Source organism: Ochlerotatus camptorhynchus, unplaced genomic scaffold (assembly GCF_037179485.1).
Source record: "Ochlerotatus camptorhynchus isolate MF236.1 unplaced genomic scaffold, CSIRO-AGI_Acam_v1.1 ptg000434l, whole genome shotgun sequence".
In the NCBI taxonomy this organism is placed as follows: domain Eukaryota; kingdom Metazoa; phylum Arthropoda; class Insecta; order Diptera; family Culicidae; genus Ochlerotatus; species Ochlerotatus camptorhynchus.
The window spans coordinates 4258316-4281595 of NW_027040920.1; the positions used below are offsets into that span (position 1 = coordinate 4258316).

Sequence of the window (23280 nt, forward strand, 5' to 3'; positions counted from 1 at the left end):
GACCTCAGTTGAAATACATAATGATCTGTAGAATGGTTGTCATCCTAAATGGAAATGCATATGATGTTGATTCAGCCATTTGCTGATCTGATCTGACAAACGAGGTGGAAACATAGTCATCGCTATCAGATGTGGTACTAACATTGGTAAAGTGTGGAAACCGAAGATTGTCTATTTTGTGGTGGAGTAAGTTTCCTCTACCAACAAACGATTTTTGTATCCATGATAGAATGGCTGTTCATGGCTATTCAATATGAATATGTAAATATGTAAATTGAATTATAAATCTAATCTAAAGTGATCGAAAGCATTTGCAAGTCATCCTATCATTAAATTGTTGTCATCTGAGCCCTGTATGTTTTACAGCTAATTTTCAAATAAATATAATCCTTTATTGGGATAACAGTCATATGGATGCCCTTCAGCTGGTACCGAATTCAACCATAAGGTAATCATAAGGGAGGAGGTGGCTGTCAAATACGAACAATCGTCGCCTACCTCGCATAACTGGTTCCAAACGTAAACAAGCCATAAGAAACCTACAGCGTTTGTTTACGTTTGGAACCAGTTTCCTACAAGAATGATCAGTAGGCTGATTTGACAGGAAGTCCCCCCCAGGGTAATCATCCGAAATTCGAAAGCATATTGTTAAAGGGCTCGAGCAATACAATAATCATTCAAAGTTTTGCGGATGTTTTCGTTCAGTGTAGGTAAATCACCAATAGAGATTAAAACCCTTATTTTTGTTTTCAAAAACATAGATTTTAGAAAGAAAAACAATAAAATATTTGGTAGTCCACTTTGGTAGCAATAAATGCTACCACATGTATCCCATATATTATTTGACAAAGGTTCTATATTTCGTAAAAAAATCAGGTGTAGCATTTGATAACGGCACAAAAACTTTTGGAAAAAAAAGTTGTAAATTAAGTAAAGTTCCCATGAATTTCCCCCTAGTTATTTTAAAACTTTTTTTTTAACTTAATTTTAGATTTTTAGCCGTAGGCTAGTTTATCTCGAACTTTGAAACTCTCTCGCAAATACATTCAAATTTGGCATAGTTGCAAATCGACAGACCACTGAGGAGCAGGGATTTGACAGTTGACGTAACATAGTTCTTTTTAAAGCAGTAGATAGAATAGAGTTTAAGCTTGTTATAGGTTTGGTAAAAAAAGTGGATTTTATTTCTAGTAATAAACTGTATTTGTTTTTGTGTTGTAAAAATGAAGTGAGAAATGCTCGCTGCACATCTCGGACTTTAAGTGTAAAAAATCATTATTGTTGGTTCAAATGTTAAGATTTTCCTACTCTTTGTATATCTATAGTAAACTATGATCCTAATCTATCAATTTCTTTAATCAAAAACAAATTTCAACAACTGAGTGAAAAGTTTTTAACAAATGAGCAGGTTTTGCTCAAACTAATCCGATTTGATTTTTTTATAATTTTATATCTAAGTTGTTTTGATGCTACAGTAAATTGTTTTCTAGGGCATAATAAAGAAATATGCTGAGCATAAATAGGGTAGAGAACTACTTCGGCCTAATCGCCCATTTTGGGCCTATGGAGCAGCAAACTTCAAATAAGTCCATGATTTCAGAGTAAACAAGTCAATTATGCATTTGGTGCGATACTTTAGCTAATAAGCTACCGAACGAAGTCAATGAGAACGCGTGATATGAAGGTTTGCACCCATTATTTACAAAAACAAAAGAAGCGCTCCGACCGAATCATGTTTTTTCTTCACCCGATAGGCCGAAGTGAATTCATTGGCGTTTCAATGCGTTAGGCCGAGTTTAGAATCCGTAGGCCGAGTTTGGCGTCAAGAAGCAGTGTTAGACTTTTGACAATACCTCAACGATTGGTTTCTCTTTATCAAATCTTACGGTACGTACTTAAAGATAAATAAATTTGAAAGCCATCAGTAATAATAACATTCCGTTTGGTGCTAAACTGCGCTAGATTAAGAAAGACTAAATGCGGGTTGTGCTTAATAGGCCGGAAATGGGGTAGTTAACCCTACACGGTTAGTCTACAAATAGGTAAATTTTTCCATCGACATTATTTTCCAAAAAAATCACAATATCTCAAAACCTAAAGGACTTGCAGTTAGTACATTGGGAAGAGTTGCTCAAAATGACATTGTCCAAAAACTTGCCGAAGACTCCATACTTCTATCGTACTTTATTAAAAAAAATAACAAAAGCGCCGCCCTAGGTGTAGAACTTCGAACTACTTTGATGTTACCACATGAAGACGTAGGTACTAAACATCAACTGTGCTGAGAACACTGTACTTTTATAACGGAACCATAAGGAGCTATTAATGTATGCCATGATTTTGTACTTCTCCGACCACTGTACACCTCCTCCCCGATGTACGCTGGTCCAATTTGTTTGACGGTTTTTCGGATTAAACAACAAACACCAAAGTTTAAAAAATGGTCATTTTGCTATTTTTATTTTGAACCGCTAAAAGTTGTTGTGGTACGGTTCATTTTTCATTCTGGTAAAAGTGTTACATTCCGATTGCTCTTTTCAAACTACTTTACTTGCATTGTAAAATTTTGTTACCCTATAAAAACGTCCGATTTTAAAGCATCTAATAAACTTTTTAAGGCACACAATTTTTCATCCCCACTCCCTCTCTTCATCCAGCTCGCATTATGCCCACGCCCACTTGGGTGACTGACGACCAAAGTTCCACACCGTCGGTTGTCCCTGGTGAGGAGCTTCCAGCTTTTTCGCTGCACTCCAGTCGAACGGCTTTACCCGTTGAATCTTGGTACCAGATGCCGAAACCGCATCGACTTCACCCTCTCCCTTGGTTGCGTCAACGCTACGCTTCACAGCCTGTCCATCGGTAATCGGATCGTACAGAGGTCCCGAGTACGCCTGGAAGATACTGGTCCCATTGCTGACATTGGTTTCCACGAACAGCTTCAAATCGATGTTTCCGAAGGCGGTCGGATGTTGCTGATCCAAATCGCCTCGGTAGGCACTTTGGCGGATGAATTTTGCCAGCCCTTCCAAGTCAGTGATGTTGTTGAGGATTTTCTCCTGAATGGAATGTTGTTGCGTGTAAGTCCCGTTGGTCTTCACCTGACCGATTTCGGCTAATTCCTGTGAAAAAAAAGAAAATTGTAGGTCGAATAGAATTAAAGTAAGCAGATTTGAGACTTACGTTGAAGGTTGGCACACCAGTTCCCAGCCAGTATCCATCCCTTATTATTTGCTGAGTCATGTCTTCAGCATGCAGTCTTCCGGGTAGTTGATCAATCACCCAAAACAATCCTCCATCACTGAGCTTTCCAATGGAAGTTGTCTTCTTCACAATTCCTTCGAAGTCAATCTCCGCGTAGTCATTCAATTGCTTCACACCTGTCTTCATGTGATCATCATACTCAGCATGGTTCATTAGTAGTTCTTCAGCTTCGGCAGACTCGTCTGACAGTTCCATGCCCCGATTCAGTCGCTTCAAGTCGACCACTAGCCACTGCTTTGCTCCAGTCGAAGGGCTTCGTGCGAAATACTTGGACCATACCCGGCCACTGTGAGCCAGTCGGTTGGCAGCCATTACCCTAGGTGCCAGGGAAACCGATCGTACCAAGTCTATCTTCGTCCAGAGATTCATGTTATCGTTTTCGATCTTGATGCCGGCTACGACCATGCGGTGACGTTTACCAGATAGCATGTAGAAATCATCCAGTGAAGCCAAAACTGCTGGATATCCGGTGAAGACAATGTTCGTATTTGGGACTACTCGCTCAGCGCTCGATTCAGTGGAGAAATGATAATTTAGCGTGTACTTCTTCATCATCCTCAACATGGAAGCGTAGCTGCCGTCACTCGTGTGACCCAGCATGATGTTCACCTTCCCGCTAATGCTCTCCACCAACTTCAGCAGCATCATTCCCTTGTTCGGTTCCACGCTCATTCCACTCTCGCTATCCAGGAAATTCATGTAGTACGCTTTGAGATCACGAATGTCCACCGCACTGTTCATCAACAGGAAGTCTTCCATGGGAATCTCGTGCTCCTGACGAGAGCGCCGAACACCCTTGCGGAATCCAAACTCCAGCCCATCCAGCTGATCGAAGAACAGGCCAACCTGATACCAGTAGTGATCATTTTTGCCCTTCATATCGGCCATCTTCTTCACCGTTTCCACATTGGTGCTGATGACCCGACGCAGCCAGTGGCAAAATTCCTCCGACTGATCATCCCGGCTGCATTCCGCTTCGATGGTGCTGGAAGGCAGAAATAACAAAAATAAAAGTGAACGATCAAACAACCGATGATTGGTAAGTCAATTGTGAGGTTTTTTTTTATGTTTGCAAGAGATTTTTCCACTGTTAAGTAATGTAAATTTCCCACTATAATATGCGTAGCAATATCTAGATAATCTCATCCAAACCACTTATCTCTCTCGTGCTAGATCAAGGCCATTGTCGACTTATCATCCTCATCATACTTACTTGGCCCAATGCTGATGGATGTTGTGCCAGGTAAGGGCACCCTCCAGCATTCCCGCGGCAAAGGCTTGAATGCTGTCCGGATACTCAGGTTGGGATTCGAGCTCCAGCTGGGACCAACCGCTCTCCATGAGGCTGTGCTTGAAGCATGCTCGCACTGCTCCCCGGGGGACTTCCTCCAGATCATTACGTTGTCCCCAGAATTCCACGCGGAAGCCCGAATTGCGGGCCCAGTACGTGGTCGCGCAGTATGTGCCACTGTAGTTGGGTCTGCAATGGAGAGAAATCAGAAATAGGTTTTAAGGTTTTTGGATGCTAAGGGTAGGTTTGTTCAAGGTGTGTATAAGTTTTCTAAATATGTTGAAGCTTATCATTAATTAATATGTTAATTTAAAGTTAACCAAGTTAACCAAGTGTTTTGTCTTTGGTTACAGCTATCTATGAATCGACACAAACCCCCCTCCCGTATTTCTTCCCTTATGGCAGCTAATACATTAATGTTGAGATGGGGTCTTGCCGATCGTTTACCCTACCGATGATGTTACTATGACTCGCCCTGTTTCACATTCGTGGATTACACAGAACTTATTTAACCTGCTGATAAAGATGTTGTGATGCCACCCCCAGAGACGATTTTATATAAGAGATGCGTGGAGAGAATAAAAGTAAATTTGGTTGCACGGCCAACTAATTTCTTTTTCTGTAAGATTTGTCAACCTGCAATTTTGTGTTGCTTCAAGTGACTTATATACCACATTGGATGGTATATTATACAGAGTGTTGCACAAAATTATTCAATTTGAGATTGTTGCTTCCTATCATGCATGAGTGAAATCTCCCTTTTGAAGTCTTTCACAAATTTTACTATCTTGAAAAATTACACCGGAAACGCCTTGATCTTTGTTACACAGCCTGTGTAGATATATTTCGTTGTGCTGCATCAAATATTTCGTGAGAACATAACGAGAATTCAGCTGGCGAATAACAATAATATTCCCTGTCCAATTTCACTTTTCATACGCAAAGTTAATTATAATTATTTAAATCTCAACAGTTAACCAGCGTCTGGCTGAAAATCTCCTTAATAAAGACAACCAACCTCAACAATTAAATTCATCCCCGATCTCAATACTTCCCACGCTTTTCTTCGTGAAGCGCTCGTGTTTATTTACATTGCTCGATTGGAACCGCGTTTGACGGTTCGATTGGAACTTTTGGCTTCGGTCTTCGCGCGTCTCTTATTTAACATCGTCTCTGGCCACCCCCTGTCTACTGGTATAGCATGTACGGTGCATAAAATTATCGGAAACCTGGCCCTTGGCCCCCTTCTATACTACAAAATCACAATCACAATCACAATTACATATGGATTATTAATTTTGATAACGATTTGTTCTCAGTAGAGCTAGATTTTTTATCATTTTGATAATCTTATATCTTAATCATACTATATACCATTTAGGTCTCATTGTTGTTATGATTACTGTTAACTCGACCACACGGTTGTCAAATTATGTTATCATGAACGATTATATCATAATAAGGTGATCCAAGAGACGTTTCTCAGTGGAGCTGACAGCTAGCTCTAGAGTGTGTGAGTGATCTGGTGTTAATGGTGCTGAATGTAAACATAAACAAAGTAGAAATTCATATGAGAATGAACTGCCAGTTCTAGTGTGATCTGTCAAAAGTTCTTGGTAAACAAAAAAGTCAGCTGATCGCAACTGTCTCGTGGACAGCCTTATATCATAGAGGTAACTCTAAGACCACTGGGTCCCGAAGAAAATCATTATTATTTTTGGCTCACTCAGTACCAGAACAACGTTCCCAAGCAGTCCCAAGCTATTTCACTCACCCCTGCATGTTCTGCATGAATCCACACATCCCTGATGTTATCTGTCAAACTTTCATAGCGAATCAAAACAAACATAGTGTAGTAATAGAATTTCAACTAGAATAGGGTACGTTAATCGTTTGCTTGGGACCAATAGGCTACTAAAGTGGTGAGCCAATTTAAAATCGTTAGTTTCGTATTGATTGTTGCTTATATCAAACTATGTTTTAATTTTGTTTTCATTCTCTGCTCCGGAAGAGATAGGTAATGACCATGAGTATGATTGACCGCCCGTGATTGCTACCCTGTTATTTTGAACATCATCTATAATTACACAGAGAGCCCATAAATGGGCTTAGGGTCCTAAACCCTATGTGCAAATGCTGGTAATATCGTGAAATTTATGCAATACCGTCGCCGGCCACCTCCAAATGCAGAACAATTAGAGAGGGAAATAAATTGTTGGCGTTTGAAACCGAGAAGCAGCAGGAATGCCATGGTATTTTAGAAAATGTCTCATATTTTCAATTAATTTTCAGAACTTCAAGAATTATGAAAAAAAAAAATATATTAAACCTTATGCAAATAATTTAAGTCCTAGAATTAAGATATTTTTTTTCTGATTCAGAGATTTTAAAAACTGTTTGAAGTCTCTGACATTTTAAATATTGCTATGTTACACTATCTCATAAATGTGTCTATAATGTCTATATACGTTACTTGATTAAACGGTTAATTTGGCTGGATTTTAGAAAGAGAAAGATTGCAGTTTGAAATTGTTTTAAAAAATTTGGATTGACATTTATTAAGAGGCAACTAATCAGGGGAAAATTTAAGAAATTTCGATGTAAGAAGAATCTTTTATACTATGACCTACTTGGAAAAAATCTTGAGTATGATTTTTTAGATTCAGCATCACTATGCATATAGGAATCAAGGCGTTTTTTTTCTAAATTCTGTGCGTTGATAGATAAAAAGGTTTCAAGCCTCTTGTACAAAGATTCAGATGTCTGACTTAAGAGATGAACTAGCCTATGGCTAAAAATCTCTATAATAAAGGGAAAAAAAAAGATGTCTGACTTTGAAATTACGGTAGTCCATTGTCAAGTTTCTTGGGCTTGCTGAAAAGATTCATGACTCTGGCTCTTTAGCGCCAGTGGTGTAGTGGCAATCGTGATTGCCTCTCACTCCAATAGGCCTGGGTTCGATCCCAGTCGGCGTCGTTGAGATTTTTCAAAATTATACGGATAAGCATGAATAATATAATTATCCGGATAGACCAATCAAGTGGATGGAAATAAACGAAGTTTATTCATGTCCACCTTTTATTTGCTCCGAATAATATCCAAGTTAAAATTATCCGGATACTTTTTACTTGGATATTATCTAGGGGTGAGACAGGTTTACTCTGAGTTGCTTTTTTGCAGTGAGTAACTCGGGAGTTACTTAATTAACCTCATTATTTATTATTATTTATTCGACGTTCATCATTTTTTTTCTCTACTTACTCCGTTTACTCCCTTTAAGAATAAGCTTCTCATATTAGACGTCAGTTTTGTTTTCAAACAAACTAAGCCCAAGTGTATCCTGAGGTTTTCGAATAGCTTGAATATTATGGAAGAACCTGTGCCGGTGCCTGCTTACTACCAGCAGTTGTTCTTCTTCCCAGTTGTCACTTCAAAAGGATCATCGCTGATCAAACAAGCTCTGCAAACAGTTATTTTTGTAAACATCTGGAATTTCACCTATAATGCAACGATCTCATCAGCATCGATTGATCCAGTAGTCGTTACAGCAGTCCCATTGAGAATGGTAATAACCTGAGTGGTGCGAAGACGGACCTCAAAATCGAACCACTTTCGAGCTGTCAAATCGAACCACTTTTTTATCATTGTGGTTCGTTGAAATAGATAGAAGTATTGTTATCGTCCAAAATAAAAAATAAATATTTTTCAGTAATGTTTTTGATCTTTTTAAAAACGTGATTCGAAACGACTCAAACAATTAAAAATAACAGTATTATTGCGTATTTTGGACCAAAGTAGACTCCTGCGCTGAAAAAAACCCCTCCGATTTTTTTTCGCTCAGGAACGACTGTGACTTCGGAGAACGTTCTAAGGAGATTTGTGATGATAGTACAAAAGTTCCAGGAAATTTCAACAGATTTTTCCCGCGACAGAAGAGGTTTCAGTGGATATTTTAGTTGCTGCCAGCGAGGTTCTACGGGGGTTCTATAGAGTTTTCATGTTCGAGTTTCACACGATTTGGAGGGAAGTCAAATCGTTGCCATTGGAGGTCCCAGGGAATTTCGATAGCACTTCCATAGATATCGTCGGCCACATTAAATTTGCATCTGATTTGCAACAATTTATACAAATAAAAATTACTATGTTTGATTGCAAGTCAGGTAGAGGATGTGTCAGGGTTTTATTCTTTCTTGACTTCCCTGAAATTGTATCACTGATAAATGGACCATCATCATATGTTCGCAGTGTAGGGATTGCATTTTTATCACGATAAGCAACTGAATTCAGATGTTTTACACAATTTTTATCAAAATGAATACTGCACAACCGGTCACTGGGTTTGATTTGAAAATTGAGATCCACCTCACAGAAACTGAGCCACTCTTTTCGTAATGCTGAATCCTTGGGAAACCTGAATAGGCTTCGCTTTTCTTCGTGTCCATCTTTATAATTGCAAAAGTGAGCAAAACACTTCATTCTGAATTTTATTCCACTCCGTAAAAACTCCAGCTATGAACAATGTCAACAAACATTCACAAAGTCACGAATCGGCTCTGCACAAAAAGCCGTTTGACACTTCTCTCTACCAACCGACGGTGATGAAACGTTTATTTCAACACTACCAACATGAAGAAAATTTCACTTCGCACCACTCAGGTAATAACTAACTCCGATCCCCTTCTCGTTAGCACCATGCAAGTTAGCTACAGCGTGAAGATTCCATCACAGCACATCAAACATAGCGTGGTGAGCAATGTTCCAACCGTGACCCCTCCAATGAAATCCACCGCTACAGTTTCCGATATAGAACACATCTCCCCGGTGGGACAACAACCGATTAATACCCAATTCCAGCTCCGACGGCAACGCTACCAACCATTACCGCAGAAAAGGAGGAGGACGTTGAAGTAACCGCTACCAATGTTTCCGGTGAGTGCGATCATTGTCCGGACTTCAAATCCATCAACGATCAACCGGACGAAATCGAAGTGAAAACCGGTCAGGAACTCGAAGGACAAATCAAGCTGACAGATTATCTTCGTCGACTTTCTCTTTGCATTCCCACGGCAATGTTAAGACCAAGTACAGGATCGTCATGAGACGTGATCAAGTTCACAAGATCGCAACCAATCACTCGATATCGTCAGCGTTGTTCATAAAACAGATGGAGACGAACAACAAATTCTACACCTGGGCCACTTTGGACTTAACCAACGAGAAACCGAAGAACACACGTATGGAGTGTTGTTCTACTTTAAAGGAGACTGCCGTCGACGGCCGCAGCAAAATCACGGTGGTGTATCGCAGAAACTGGACCGTATCACTATCATCCAGAAGGCACAGCAGAAGCACCAAAAGAGCAGGGATGGATGTCCACCGTCAGTAGAACGGCACAGTGGTAATTCAGAGCTCGGTTCGCAGTTTCATCCAGCGGCAGTTTGCCAAGCCATGGGAACGGGATTGCTTCGACGAGTATTGTAGTTTGTACGTGCAGTACGTTGTGTATTGCGAATTCAGAGAAAAATTAAAATTTGGAAACGGCAATATTTGGTCAGGCATATCCAGTTTTTCCACCATATCAAGCCGGACAAGCATTCGCCCTTGGTAAGTCTAAGGCAGCTAGGCAGCAATTTCACAGTTGGTAAGGGTTGAACGAAGGTTATCAAGCTGAGATGATGCAGGATAATCAAATCAATCAATTTAAGTGTCATGTAAACATGTTTTCCTTTAAGTTGTTGTTTGAATTGACAGCATTGAAGGCTGTTGCTGTGATGTGAAAAGTGAGAAAGCAAATGACAGTGATCTTGCTCACTACGCAATGTGAGTTAGTCAAAATGGCTTAAAAGATACTCAGAAATTGCTCATGATTAGGAGCTGTCTTGCCCCTCTGATATTATCCATCATTTTTTTTTTACCGGATAGTATCCGGATAGACTACGACCAGTTTATGTTTAGAATAGGAATGTTTGATATCAAATATGTACTTATCAGTATGGGTTTTTTGGATTGGAGTGATGTTTACAGGCCGGAAATTGATGACAGACGCCATTTTAAAATCCAAGATGGCGGCTTCCGGTTTCATAAATAGTGGAAAATACTGTCAAATACCCTTAAATATGGGTATTTTTGGAACCGGGGTGATGTCTGGAGGCCGAAAATTGATATCCTACGCCATTTTTTTTAACCAAGACGGTGGCTTCCGGTTTCATAAAAAGTGACAATACTGTCAAATACCCATCAATATGTTTTTTTTTAATCGGGGTGATGTCTAGAGGCTGGAAATTGATATCCGATGCCATTTTGAAATCCAAGATAGCGGCTTTCCGCTTCATAAAAATTAGGAGATACTGTCAAATACCCATCAATATGTGTTTTTTAATCAGGGTGACGGGAGGTCGGATATCGGTATCCGGTGCCATTTTGAAATCCAAGATGGCGGCTTCCAGTTTCGTAAATATTGGGAAATATTGTCAAATACCCATCAATATTGGTATTTTTTAAATCGGGGTGATGTCTAGATGCCGGAAATTTACATCCGACGCCATTTTGAAATCAAAGATGGTGGCTTCCAGCTTCATAAAAAGTGGAAAATACTGTCAAATACCCATCAATATGTGTTTTTTAATCGGAGTGATGTCTAGAGGCTTTAAATTGATATTGGACGCCATTTTTAAATCCAAGATGGCGCCTTTCGGCTTCATAAAAAGATGAAAGTCCGGCTTCATAAAAAGATAAAAGTCAAATCATATCAATATGGATATATTTTTAATTTTCATTCCTTTATTTTATGTCGGTCTCTGTTCCGCAATCTAGTGTCAATCACCGACGGACATCGATATGCCTACGTAGGATATCGCACCCATTCAACACACATGGGTCTGGACCATCGGCTTTACTTCCCTTCCGAAGGAAGACAGCAGGAAATTGATATCCGATGCCATTTTGAAATCCAAGATAGAATCCGGTTTAAGAAAAAGTGGGAAATACTGTCAAATACCCATCAATAGGGCTATTTCAGGAATCGGAGTGATGTCTAGAGGCTGGAAATTGATAACTGACACCATTTTGAAATTAAAGTTGGCGGCTTCCGGTTTAATAAACAGTGGGAAAAACTGTCAAATACCCATGTAATGTGGCAAATACTATACAATATGGGCGTTCCAGGTCGACGCGCAGATGCCGGAAATCAATGTCCGATGCCATTTTGCAATGCAAGATAGCGACCATCGGATTCCAAAAACGTGTAAAATACCCATAAATATGGGTATTTTCAAGACGGGGATGACGTGTAGATTCCAGAAATCAATGTCCAACGCCATTGGGTTCGTGAACTACTTCGGCCTAATCGCCCATTTTGTGTCTATCGAGCAGAAAACATCAAATAAATGCATGATTTCAGAGTAAACAAGTAAATTATGCGTTTGGTACGATACTTTAGTTCAGAAGCTACCGAACGAAGTCAATGGGAACGCGTGATATGAATGTTTGCACCCATTATTCTAAAAAAACAAAAGAAGCGCTCCGACCGAACCAATTTTTATCTTCATCTGATAGGCCGAAGTGAATTCAATGGCGTTTGAATGGCGTTTCAATGTGTTAGGCCGAATATAGAATCCGTAGACCAAGTTTGGGGTCAAGAAGCAGTGTTAGATTTTTAACAATATCGTAACAATTTGATTTTCTTTATCAAATCTTACGGTACGTACGGAAAGGTAAATCAGTTTAGAAGTCATCTGCAGTGAAAAAAATTCCATTTTGTGAAAAAAAAATCCACTCGAAAGAGGCAAAGGGCGGGTTGTGCTTAGTAGGCCCAACTTGTGAAATGAATCAATCACTCCAATTCGCAAGAGTGATCCGTCATTATCAAAAGAATTCAGCGAAATGTTGCGGAATGAGTGAATAATGTCATTCCTTTGTAATATTATGAGCATCCGCGGGAGCTGAACGAGTTTTCATTCCTGTTTCTGAAACCTAACATCTTCCATCGTGGGTGCACAAATTGATAATAAAATCGTTAAACCTCGGTAGAGCAAATACATGCCAACTGACGAAACGATTTTATTTTACCCTCTCCGAATTCCATGAAACTTAGCATAATTGTTCGCTAGAGACAATGAACCAAGTTTGTGCTGGAAGTCAGCGATTTTGACTCTCGTTTAATTTTACAAAATGGCGTGTTCGATATATTACAATACATAATAGCACGAAAACGGCTTAATCTAATCGAAATAACATCTGAGATAAAGTTGTAGGAAACTGGAGTGCCTTTTGATGAGTAAATTTTTGTCAAAAAATGCAAAAAAGGAACAGTTTTAAGAATTTTAATTTTATGTTTATTTGAAAGCTTATAAACAATGCAAACATCTTTTGATATTGGACAAAATTGACCAAAATCGATAAACATCAATTAGGGGAATTTACGTATTTTCGTAAATCTAAGCAGCTTCCGCACTTCTATTAATTTATCAGTTTCACGCACACATATGGCGCGTTTGTTTGTTTGAACTTATCTTCTGTTTGCTATTCTATCTATTCTAATCCAAAGAATTGCCTAAAAAATTGAAAACGTTTTTACGGCGCTCCAAACGTCTCAGGTGAGCGTGACTATTGTTGGCAATCCTTCCATTTGAACTGCGTGTTAACCAGCTATTGTATTATTGGCAACTCGAAATCAGCCGTATTTTGTAGTGCGTATATTTCATTTCAAGAAAAACCTGGCATAACGGGTTTGCTCAGTCGTAAAAAAGTAATCAGATTGAAGCAAAAGGACTACAGACTAAGGAATACTGCCGCTCTTTGCATGTCCGTTCCATAGCGAAAATCGACAAGCCGAGAATATCGCATTTTAAGTTTGCTTCTTACCATTGCTTCTTATATGATGGGACAACCAATGTGACTGTCTTTCCAAACTTTTTCAGAACAAAGTTGATGAGTTCATCCAGTATTATGAAAATATGCGTAGTTTGCTACCATTTGCATTGAAAAACTCAGTTTTGACAAACACGACTATGGGACCTACATGCGAAGAGCGGCAGAATAGTTGAAATACATTCAATGTTTTGTTGAGAAAATACTGCGAAATAAACGTTTAAATTTTGGTTACTGTAACCAGAAATGAGTGCCGAAGACATCATTTAGCCTATTAGTAAGAAATTATTGTTTTTAGTCCGGAAAATCTATACACACTTAGAAATTTTTACAGAAATCTGTAAAATTTTACCGAAATCTCAACAGCTGAACGTTTGGTAAACAGTTTCGCAAATTTCCTGTTATTTTTCACAAATATCTGTGAATTTTTCACAGATATCTGTAAATAATTACAGGAAAACTGTAAAATGGTTTACCGAACGTTCAGCTGTTGAGATTTCGGTAAAATTTTACAGAAATCTGTAAAATAATCTTAGTGTGTATATAGAGATAGCGTGAAAAAAATTAAATTTTCCTCCAAAACTCTGTTTAATGATTTTAATCAATTTTAAAGTGCAAATCGTGTCCAATATCAGATTTACTGGCAGACTTATTTAGGCCTGCAGTTGTTTAGAAGATTATTAATTTTTATGCAAACATGTGCCACTTTACAAAATTATAGGTAACTCTCCCTACTTGATATATTCCCCAAATTCGGTGACAAATTTAGGTATACTTAGTAATTGCAGCAAAATTTTAATCGAATGTTACATGTCCGAATAGCTTTTTTTTAAATAAGTAAATGATTAATGCATAAATCCAATTTCGTAAGTGACTCTCAGACCTACCTGCCCATATCGGCGATGAAGAATGCCCCGAACGCCAGCATGAAAGCACCTCCCAGGATGTAGGTGCTTATCCGCGTTTTATACCACGATGCTCCAATTACTTTCAACATGGTGCCTATCTTTACTATGACTTTTGAACACAATAAGGTATAGACTACTAGCTCTAACGATTCTTAGTGGAAGACACTTGTTTCGATTTGGTTTAACACTACTTTCCTCTTCTCAAACACTCTAGCTTCACTCACTTCACAGCTTTTTCTTAATTATTGCTCACTTTTTGCTCGTAGTAGATTCAATTGAAGGGACGGATCACAATTTGAACTAATGTCGAACTTAAGACGTACTATGACGGGTGACCAGTTCAGTACCGGTCAGTGGCGGGAGCTAGGCCTGGCTATAGTTCAGGTCGGAAATCACCAGGCCCAAGCCGTTGTACAGATGCAGCAGAATGGTGCAGACTTCAAAGTAGAAGTAGCAAAACTGGGCGGCCAATCCTAGTGGGATCAGGCCGACAGTGAGATGCTGGGCTACCTTGGGGGACGCCAATTTGTACGAGTCAGGACTCCCGTCGACTACTCTCATTGGAATGCGTTAGCTGAACGGTGGATGGTCGGGGGCAAAATTAATGATGATGCCGGCTAGGGGAACCGTTGTCGTACGGTAATGTGATGTAACTTCTGAGTGGGCGACTTTCGATGACTTCAGTCTCAGTGTTGAGACTTGTTGTGCAAGCACACCTGATGTCGTCAGATCCGGAATGACCGACAGTGCAATTACACGCTCTGCACCAGTTCCACGCGTAGAGTGTTCCTGGAAGTGATAAGAAAATTGATTGGGTTAGTATGTCGGTAGATGGTGTGTGTATGTCTGTGTGTAATTTTTTTTATAGATAATGACAATAACAGTGACTGAAAAAATCAGACACAACCCAAAATCTACATTACGACGATATTTAAACCATTCAATGATAAAATTGCCCGTCAATTTCAAAGAGCCATCCCAACAACGGTTGTCGTCATGCAGTAACCGTGTCACGATAATTTACGATAACACCAAGGGCAAACAATTTATCAGATGGTGAAACAGCTCGTGAAATCGCAGTGCAAACACAATTGAAACCACGATCAGCCGGGCATGAAATGGGCATGACTCATACGCTAAGGTGGTGATGGGATATTCCGACTTAAGTAAAAATCGAACCATCGAGTGGGTACTGATCGCAGTTCGATCATTGCTAAATAGCCACATGCAGGTGTCCCTTTTCGGGCTGGCGCCATCATGATTCGACAATCTTTACAAATACGACTGATAAGGAGTAAATAGCATTTCTTCAACACGGTACCCACCTTGGCAACAAATGAGCGAATGACTGCCCAATCGATTTAACGTTGATTGGTTTCAAATACTCGCGGCAAAACACGCGACGATTGTTTTGGCACTTGCGTAACCGCTGTACACAATACACGGATTTGGACAAAACTTTGCAACACTGCAAATGCTTCCGTTCGATGATGATATAAGCACGATCAACTGATTCGATTGTTTGGCGTACTGAATGTTGAAATGATACTTTTCAGTTTCACGACCAAAACCGTTTTGCACTGCTCACTAACGAGGTTGAAAATGAACTGAATGGAACTTCTGGCGCTGCGCGAAGCATTGCGCTGTGTGGGATGTTGAGAAAAGCCGCAGCCAGCAGTTCACGTATACTCACCAATACCAACCTTAGAAGTTGTGACTATCTTTGTGGTTGAAACGTTCCTCTACGGTCGTTTCGCTTTGAAATGAACTCGTGAAGTGGATTGTATGGGGTTTTATATAAACGTAGTATAAACCACGTTGCGATAGTTGTTTTTCTGGAATATCCATGAATGACCATTTGCTCTAAGGCACATGTTCTGGAACTATCGTCTGTCCTCAACTTAGCGCTCGTTGAGTTGAAAATCCACAGCACTGTACAGCACATGAAAGCATAAGTGTCCCATGTTAATATCGATGGGACAGTTATGGCACACACAATCAGACGTAACTCTTTAAATAATTTGTCCTTAAAAATATCGTCATGGAAATCACTAACGACTTCTCTCGAGTTATTAGTGGCGAAAAGCATACTTTCCAAGTCTCAAACAATGTTGTATATAAGATTGATAGAATCTAAATGTCAAAGTGATCCCATCCCAGCGCTGTGGCGAAGGATTCGCGAAACTAATAATATTTAAATTGAACGTTAAATGCATGTTTTGTGATTGATATAAAGCATTACGTCTGTTTGTCTGTGGTTATGGACCGTGTAAGTCTACACCAATCGCGTATTTTCTACACAGAAAAAAACTGAATTTTAACCATCGCGTAAAATCTCCCTTTGCTTAATTTTGAGCTATAGTAGCTACACTGTTCGAAAAAGAAGTGTAAATTTCTATTCAATATGATACACATAAAAGGAGCGTCATATATCATACAAGTCTACAATTTAAATCATACAAAGCTGTGAGACATTTCATGAAATATTCTGAATATTGTATGCAACCATCCATTTTTATGAGCAATATTCAGATTTGTTTTCCTGTGAGTATACAATATTGCTGACTGAGGCGAAATTGTAATTGTCAGCTAATTTTACGCCAAATCCAGCGGTTACTACGTGTGCATTATATATCACAGAGACTTACATGAACTTTTCAAATGGTGTAGCAAAGTATAAAAAAACAATATCCTCATGGAAGTCACTTAAATTTTGAACTCGAAAATATTCTCAATTGAATCCGAATTCAAACTCACTGTACGGATGTTGGAATACTTGCCATGAAGAATTAATGTCAGATGTTATATTTAGGCTCAAATCTCCTATCTGTAGAAGAATGTATGACCTGAGCCAGTGTTCTGATAGATGTTATAAATTGATCATGTAGCTTTCAAATTTAGGTCTTACCAGGACTTGCATTTTTGAAAATCACAACTGGGTTATTCCAGCTCAAGTGAGTACAGAATTTAAAAAAGTTGTGGCTGATGTCACCGATTTGAGCCAAACTTGGTCAAAATGCTTATTTTGACATTCTGAGCAAACGCCTTTTTTATTTTACTCTACAGTGCCTAGATCCTTCTCGGCTACAACACTGGATTTTCGAGATTTTTAAAAATTTCAACTTTCAGAAGAGATTACTCCACAATCAAAGAAGCTATTCGTGATTTTAGAAAGTAAATTTAAAAGGCTTTTTTTTAATGTAGATTCACATAGGTGTATCCACATTTCGTTTTTGTTATAGTAACTACAGTAAACAGACTGATTACCAGCAGGTATCCAAATTGTAAAAAATAGCCTATTTTCACCATACTCGGGATTTTTTATTTCTTAATATTTTGGGCACAAATCTTCACCACACTTTGGAAAACTCTTCCACTATATGTGTTTCCAAGGGCTTCTTTGATTGTGGAGTAATCTCTTCTGAAAGTTGAAATTTTTAAAACATCTCGAAAGTCCAGGGTTGTAGCCGAGAGGGATCTAGGCACTTCAGAGCAAAATCAAAAAAGGCGTTTGTTCAGAATGTCAAAATAAGCGTTTTGGCCAAGTTTGGCTCAAATCGGTGACATCGACCACAGGTGGTGTACCCACTTGAACTGGAATGACCCAACTGCTCTTTTTGCTAACAAATGATAGATAAGATCTTTGTCTTTCATGGAAAAGCAAAACATGTTGGATTAAAAGCATACTTCCTCCATCACATCATAACAGGAATATAACTTTGTACATATTTAGTATCGCAATATGGTTCGTTGTACGTAGGGATTTCTTATCATACAGCCTCGAAAGTTAATCTACGAATCAACAAATGCTTCGTTTCGTAGTTGAATAGGAAGAATATAGATGACTGCTACTATGTATTCTGCAGCTCCAGCTGATGTTTATTTAAGTAATGCTCTACGTGTTTACAATGTTATGATTTTTGAAAGTTCCATTCACTAAAACTAAATTACTCAAAATTTTCCTATGGCCTTTAAAGATTGCATATATATCATGAGACAGTTATGCATATAACGAGAGTATACTTATCGAAAGTATCCAATCCGGATACAACAACTGCGATTCTCAAACAGTATTCCACTCAACCGTGTCCCTGACTTTCAAGAACTCTTTTGCTGATTCATCGGAAGAGCTATAATGACTGCTCCGATTTTTTACGTAGTATTACGTCTTTCGGCAACATATTGGGGGTGAAATAAAAAAAAACAAAAATCCACCGCGTTACGAAAAGTGGTCAGGTTTTAACCACTTATAACACTGCCAATAGCTGATGGATTTTAATTCTAAACAAGCCAATCGATTGGATATTTTTGTACAACTCTGCTCAAACGAACACTTTATCAATTTACATAAATATCCAACTGTTGCAATGGTGATCAAAATTATCACCGATTGCTTGCAAAAAGCGCTTTTCCTAACACTGATTTCAAAATCAAATCCCATCCGGTCTCACCGAACGGTGTTTATTCAATCACCTATGTAGTGGTGTCCAGTCGGTCGTCATCATCAGCAGCAACAGTACGAAATGCTGCCCACAAGAAGCGAGCTGCAGCCCACATGAGCGTCCATTCATCGAAGAAGTAGGAAGAAGTCGCACCGCTAATGATCGGATTCAGTAGCTCTTCGTGAGTCGCTGTGGGCCATCTATGGCAAGCGCGTAACCCTCGTTCCAAATAATATACAGCTCGCCAGTCTCATCCGTGTTGAACACCCTAATAGCTCAGCGTTACTCAACCATCACGTCAAAACGGTCATTTTCAGGACCACTATAAATTTATTAAAGAGTATTTTCTGGATCTTTGTCAAGGTCAGCAATCGGATGTCAGTTCCCATCAGATTAAATCTATCATACAATGTATTTTTAAGATAACGTTGGGGGCAGCGAATCCAAACACATAAAGCAACCAACGATACAGACAAAACGGTTGCTACGACTACCATGACAAACTCGCTCTATAACATATGTAGCTCGATCCGAGTGGTAAAAGGATAATGATATATTGCTTGCCTGCTTTGTTGCAATATACACGGATGAGGACATAGCTTGATATGAATCGGGAAAAGACATAACAAAAAAATTCCCATTAACACACGTGTATCATCTTCGGCTTTACTTCGTGAAGCAGCTTGCCAACAATTTGCTCGTTTCCTTCTACCGCCCCGAATGAGTTGGGTCACACGAGCTGCTTGTCATGAAAAAGAACGAAGAAGATTATATCATTATTGCTTTGCACTTCTGACATAGCGTTATTATTCGGTTCGTTGATCGCTTGTCATTTTGTCATTTGGAGATATTTTTGATTCCTTGGTTAGGGGTGCAATTCAGAAACCAAAGTCGGAAATTTTGCTACGAGTCGGTTAAAATTAAGACTTTATTAATTTTCGAAAGGTCACTATTGAAAATTGCATGAATGTGCAACCATAGAGGTAACTCTAAGACAAGTAGGTCCCGAAGAAACGTGCTCAACTTTTTGGCTCACCTCTGGTACTATCTTCGGTCCCAAGCTTGTCGAATCACCCCTCGAAACATAGGAAAAACCAATAACCCCTCATTTTATCTGTCAAACTTTCATAGCGAATCAAAACAAACATTGCGTAGTACTAGAATTTCGACTAGAATAGGGTACGTTAATCGTTTGCTTGGGACCAATAGGCTACTAAAGTGGTGAGCCAATTTAAAATCGTTAGTTTCGTATTGATTGTTGGTGCAACTGTCAGTGCTGCAAAATCTCGACAATACACGGTGATATTGATAATTCTACTTTGGTCACTTATTTGAGCTAACAGTCATCGCCAAAGCAAATCATGTTTATTGTCAGTTGCAATGCTGTCAGTGACGAGCATGTGTAGATTTTTGTATTAACTAAATTTGTAACAAAATTAAATAACTTGAGCAACACAATTACATAGAGCCGTTAAAGTGAATAAGCATCTCCGTCCTGAACTACTGGATAACAATAATATGACACAGAATGCGAGAAATAAGACTTTTTGTTACCAGGTGAATCTTTGTCATTGACGAAAAAATGAATGAGATTTTGACGAAGATTTTTTGTGGATCAAGCCTAACAGTGACTATATGAAAGTCAATGTTGTCAATATCGTGCGAAAGTCTGTCAATGACAATTACAAATCTGAGCACTGGCAACTGTTGCTATGATCATTAAAATTATCACTGATTGCCTACGAAAAGCGCTTTCCCTAACACTGGTTTCAAAACCGAATTCTATCCGGTCTCGCTGAACGCTGTTTATTCAATCATCGCGTGTGGTGAGTGGTGGTGTCCGGTCGTGGTGTTGTATATTTTTCTCCAGTACACAACGAAAAGCTCCCCGCAAGCAGCTCGCTATCAGTGCTGCCCTCAAGAGCCATCAAGAGCCTTCGATACATCGAAGAAGGAGGAAGAAGTCACACCGCTACTGTTCGGGTTCAGTTGCTCGTCGTGAGCCGCTGTGGGCAATCTATACCAAGCGCGTCACCCTCGTTACAAACACCATACAGCTCGTCAGCCTCATCCGTGTTGAACACCCTAATAGCTCAGCATTACTCAACCATCACGACAAAACGGTTCTTTTCAGGACCACCATGAATTATTGCTGTCTAAGAGATAATTTTCATTGAACGTTCTGCTGCCAGCCACATCACCCCAAAGCTCTTTGATAATGTACCTAGCAGTCAAACGTTTGTGGTTAAATACGTAACAGTATTGAAGTGGTACATTAAAATTCTCGCAATGATCGAATACCACATGACATTGTCAATTAATCAGAAACACTTCGATTAAAGGTAAGGTTTTCTCCAGGACGCTAGAAAAAAAAAAACAAAAAATCTCGAATTTATATGATTGAATTTGGAAAATTTTTGCAAGAAATTCTTTCAATCAATTTTTGCGTTTTTGATATTGAAATAACCAAAAAATCCTTGTTTTTTTGTGCATGAAAATGCGTAATTTTGCCATCAGAAAACGATGCGTTTCTGTGATGGGAAAAAAGTAGTTTCCCTAACACAGTCGCCGAATATTTATACCGAGCACCAGTGTTGGAAAAGTTCACCAAAACTTACTATGACTCGCGAATTTTTCCCTTGGTGAACTTCGTGAAATATCGCGATCTTTTCCAACACTGCCGAGCACGTGATCATACGTTAAATCTACGGTTGTGTCTTGGATACAACCTCTTACTTTTTTCAGAATGTACACAATACAACGTCGCTGAAATTCTCAACTGAAAGTATCAGAACCTGTCCAGGACACAATCCAAGTTTTTCGACTCTAGTTCTAGATAAAAAAAATTTCTAAAGGTCCTATCTGCTTTGATCGATTCTCTTCATCGACTTTCTCTTTCGTTTGTATTTCAGCTTTAAAAACACTCCCTGTTGAATTCGATGTTCTGGACGCTAGATGAAATTTCCTTTATCAAATTATGTTGTAAAAATAGCGTGAAATTAGTTTGTATAGCCGTGGTTCTCAAAAGAGAAAGTCGGATCAAAGCAGATAGGATCTTCTGAAATTTTTAACGACAGTTGTGAGCTAGAAGGACGTCTTGTCAGCTAAACGTTACCAAAGGGGTACTGACAACTTGCCACCGTTGTTTTTAAGAGAATATGCTGAATCACTTCTTACGTCGTTGACAATTATTTTCAACTCTTGTTGCGAATTCGATTCCCGGTAGTTTGGTAGAAGCAACAATCAATACGAAACTAACGATTTTAAATTGGCTCACTACTTGACTAGCCTATTGGTCCCAAGCAAACGATTAACGTACCCCATTCTAGTCGAAAGTCTAGTACTACGTAATGTTCGCTTTGATTCGCTATGAAAGTTTGACAGATAAAATGAGGGGTTAGTGGATTTTCCTATGTTTCGAGGGGTGAATCGATTAGCTTGGGACCGAAGAGAGTACCAGAGCTGAGCCAAAAAGTTGAGCACGTTATTTCGGGACCTTCTAGTCTTAAACGCTGTACAGACTGGAGAGTTATAACATGTTATAACGGTTGTCAAATAATTGCAACATAGAAACCACCATCAAGATAGCGCTATAACATGTTATAACTCTGTAGTCTGAGCGTGCTATTAGAGTTACCTCTATGGTATAAGTATAGTCGCTATATTTATAGTCTGGCGGATAGAATTTCGATCTATCAAAAAGCGAACCAATTCAATATATTGTAGACCAACAATTGAAAAGGTCCTATCAACTTTCATAAACAAAACTTTGTTTATTCTTTCTTTGACAATCGAACGCAAATTACCGGCATCATCGGATAGGGGAATCTTTCCCCAACCCAAAGATAGTGTTAGTTTGCGTAGGCAAGTCTTGAATCACGAGAAAATGGTTTCCGAAGATTTGTTCGCAATAGCTGATGTGCTCTTTTCTGTTGTTGGTCGTGATTTGCTCGATTGGTTCCGCTATTTGACAGCTCAATTGGTTCCCGAGATTCTATTCGCCAGACTATGAATATAGCGACTATAGGTATAAGTTGTGAGAGCCGGATGCGTTACAGATGCGTGAAAGCCTAGAAGAGAAGAAGAAGCATCTACTTTTTATACAAATCTGTATGATAATCATACATTTTCCGTTTGGGTTTACGAGCACAACAACATCAACAAACAAAATTGATGATAAGTAACTATGTTGACAGTACACCGAAGCTCTAATTATAAATATAAACTATTACGCATACCGTGAAGTACAAAGTCAAGTGCTTTGCGTAAAATGGCCGGAGTTTTTTTTTCTGACATTCAATGAAATTCTTCAGAATCCGCTCAAAGTGATAAAATTTTTGTTTATGATCTCCACCCTCAGAAATGAAAAAAAAATACCGTCGAAATATCGACTTCACATCAATCAACCGAGAATGCTGCAGTAAGGAGGAAAAATGTTAATCGACCAATTGAACTGGCCAATAAATGATCAATTCAATGACTGCCGGTCGACTGGCCAAGGCACTTG

General features: G+C 39.0%; 1 protein-coding gene across 2 annotated transcripts in view; it reads right to left on the minus strand.

The window, feature by feature from the left end:
* Positions 1 to 2473: 2473 nt before the first annotated feature.
* Positions 2474 to 23280, minus strand: part of lama (lamina ancestor) — a 49058-nt gene continuing 28251 nt past the window's right edge. The window contains exons 1-5 of one of the 2 annotated variants that reach the window (XM_065234634.1): positions 15657 to 15887; positions 14311 to 15120; positions 4478 to 4744; positions 3184 to 4249; positions 2474 to 3122 (exon numbers count right to left, since the gene is read on the minus strand). In XM_065234634.1, coding sequence (XP_065090706.1) covers positions 2664 to 3122; positions 3184 to 4249; positions 4478 to 4744; positions 14311 to 14420 — 1902 coding nt within the window. In that variant the 5' untranslated portion in view covers positions 14421 to 15120; positions 15657 to 15887 and the 3' untranslated portion in view covers positions 2474 to 2663. Of the gene's footprint in view, positions 3123 to 3183; positions 4250 to 4477; positions 4745 to 14310; positions 15121 to 15656; positions 15888 to 23280 lie in introns of those variants that run through there. The other variant, XM_065234633.1, reaches the window with a different exon arrangement.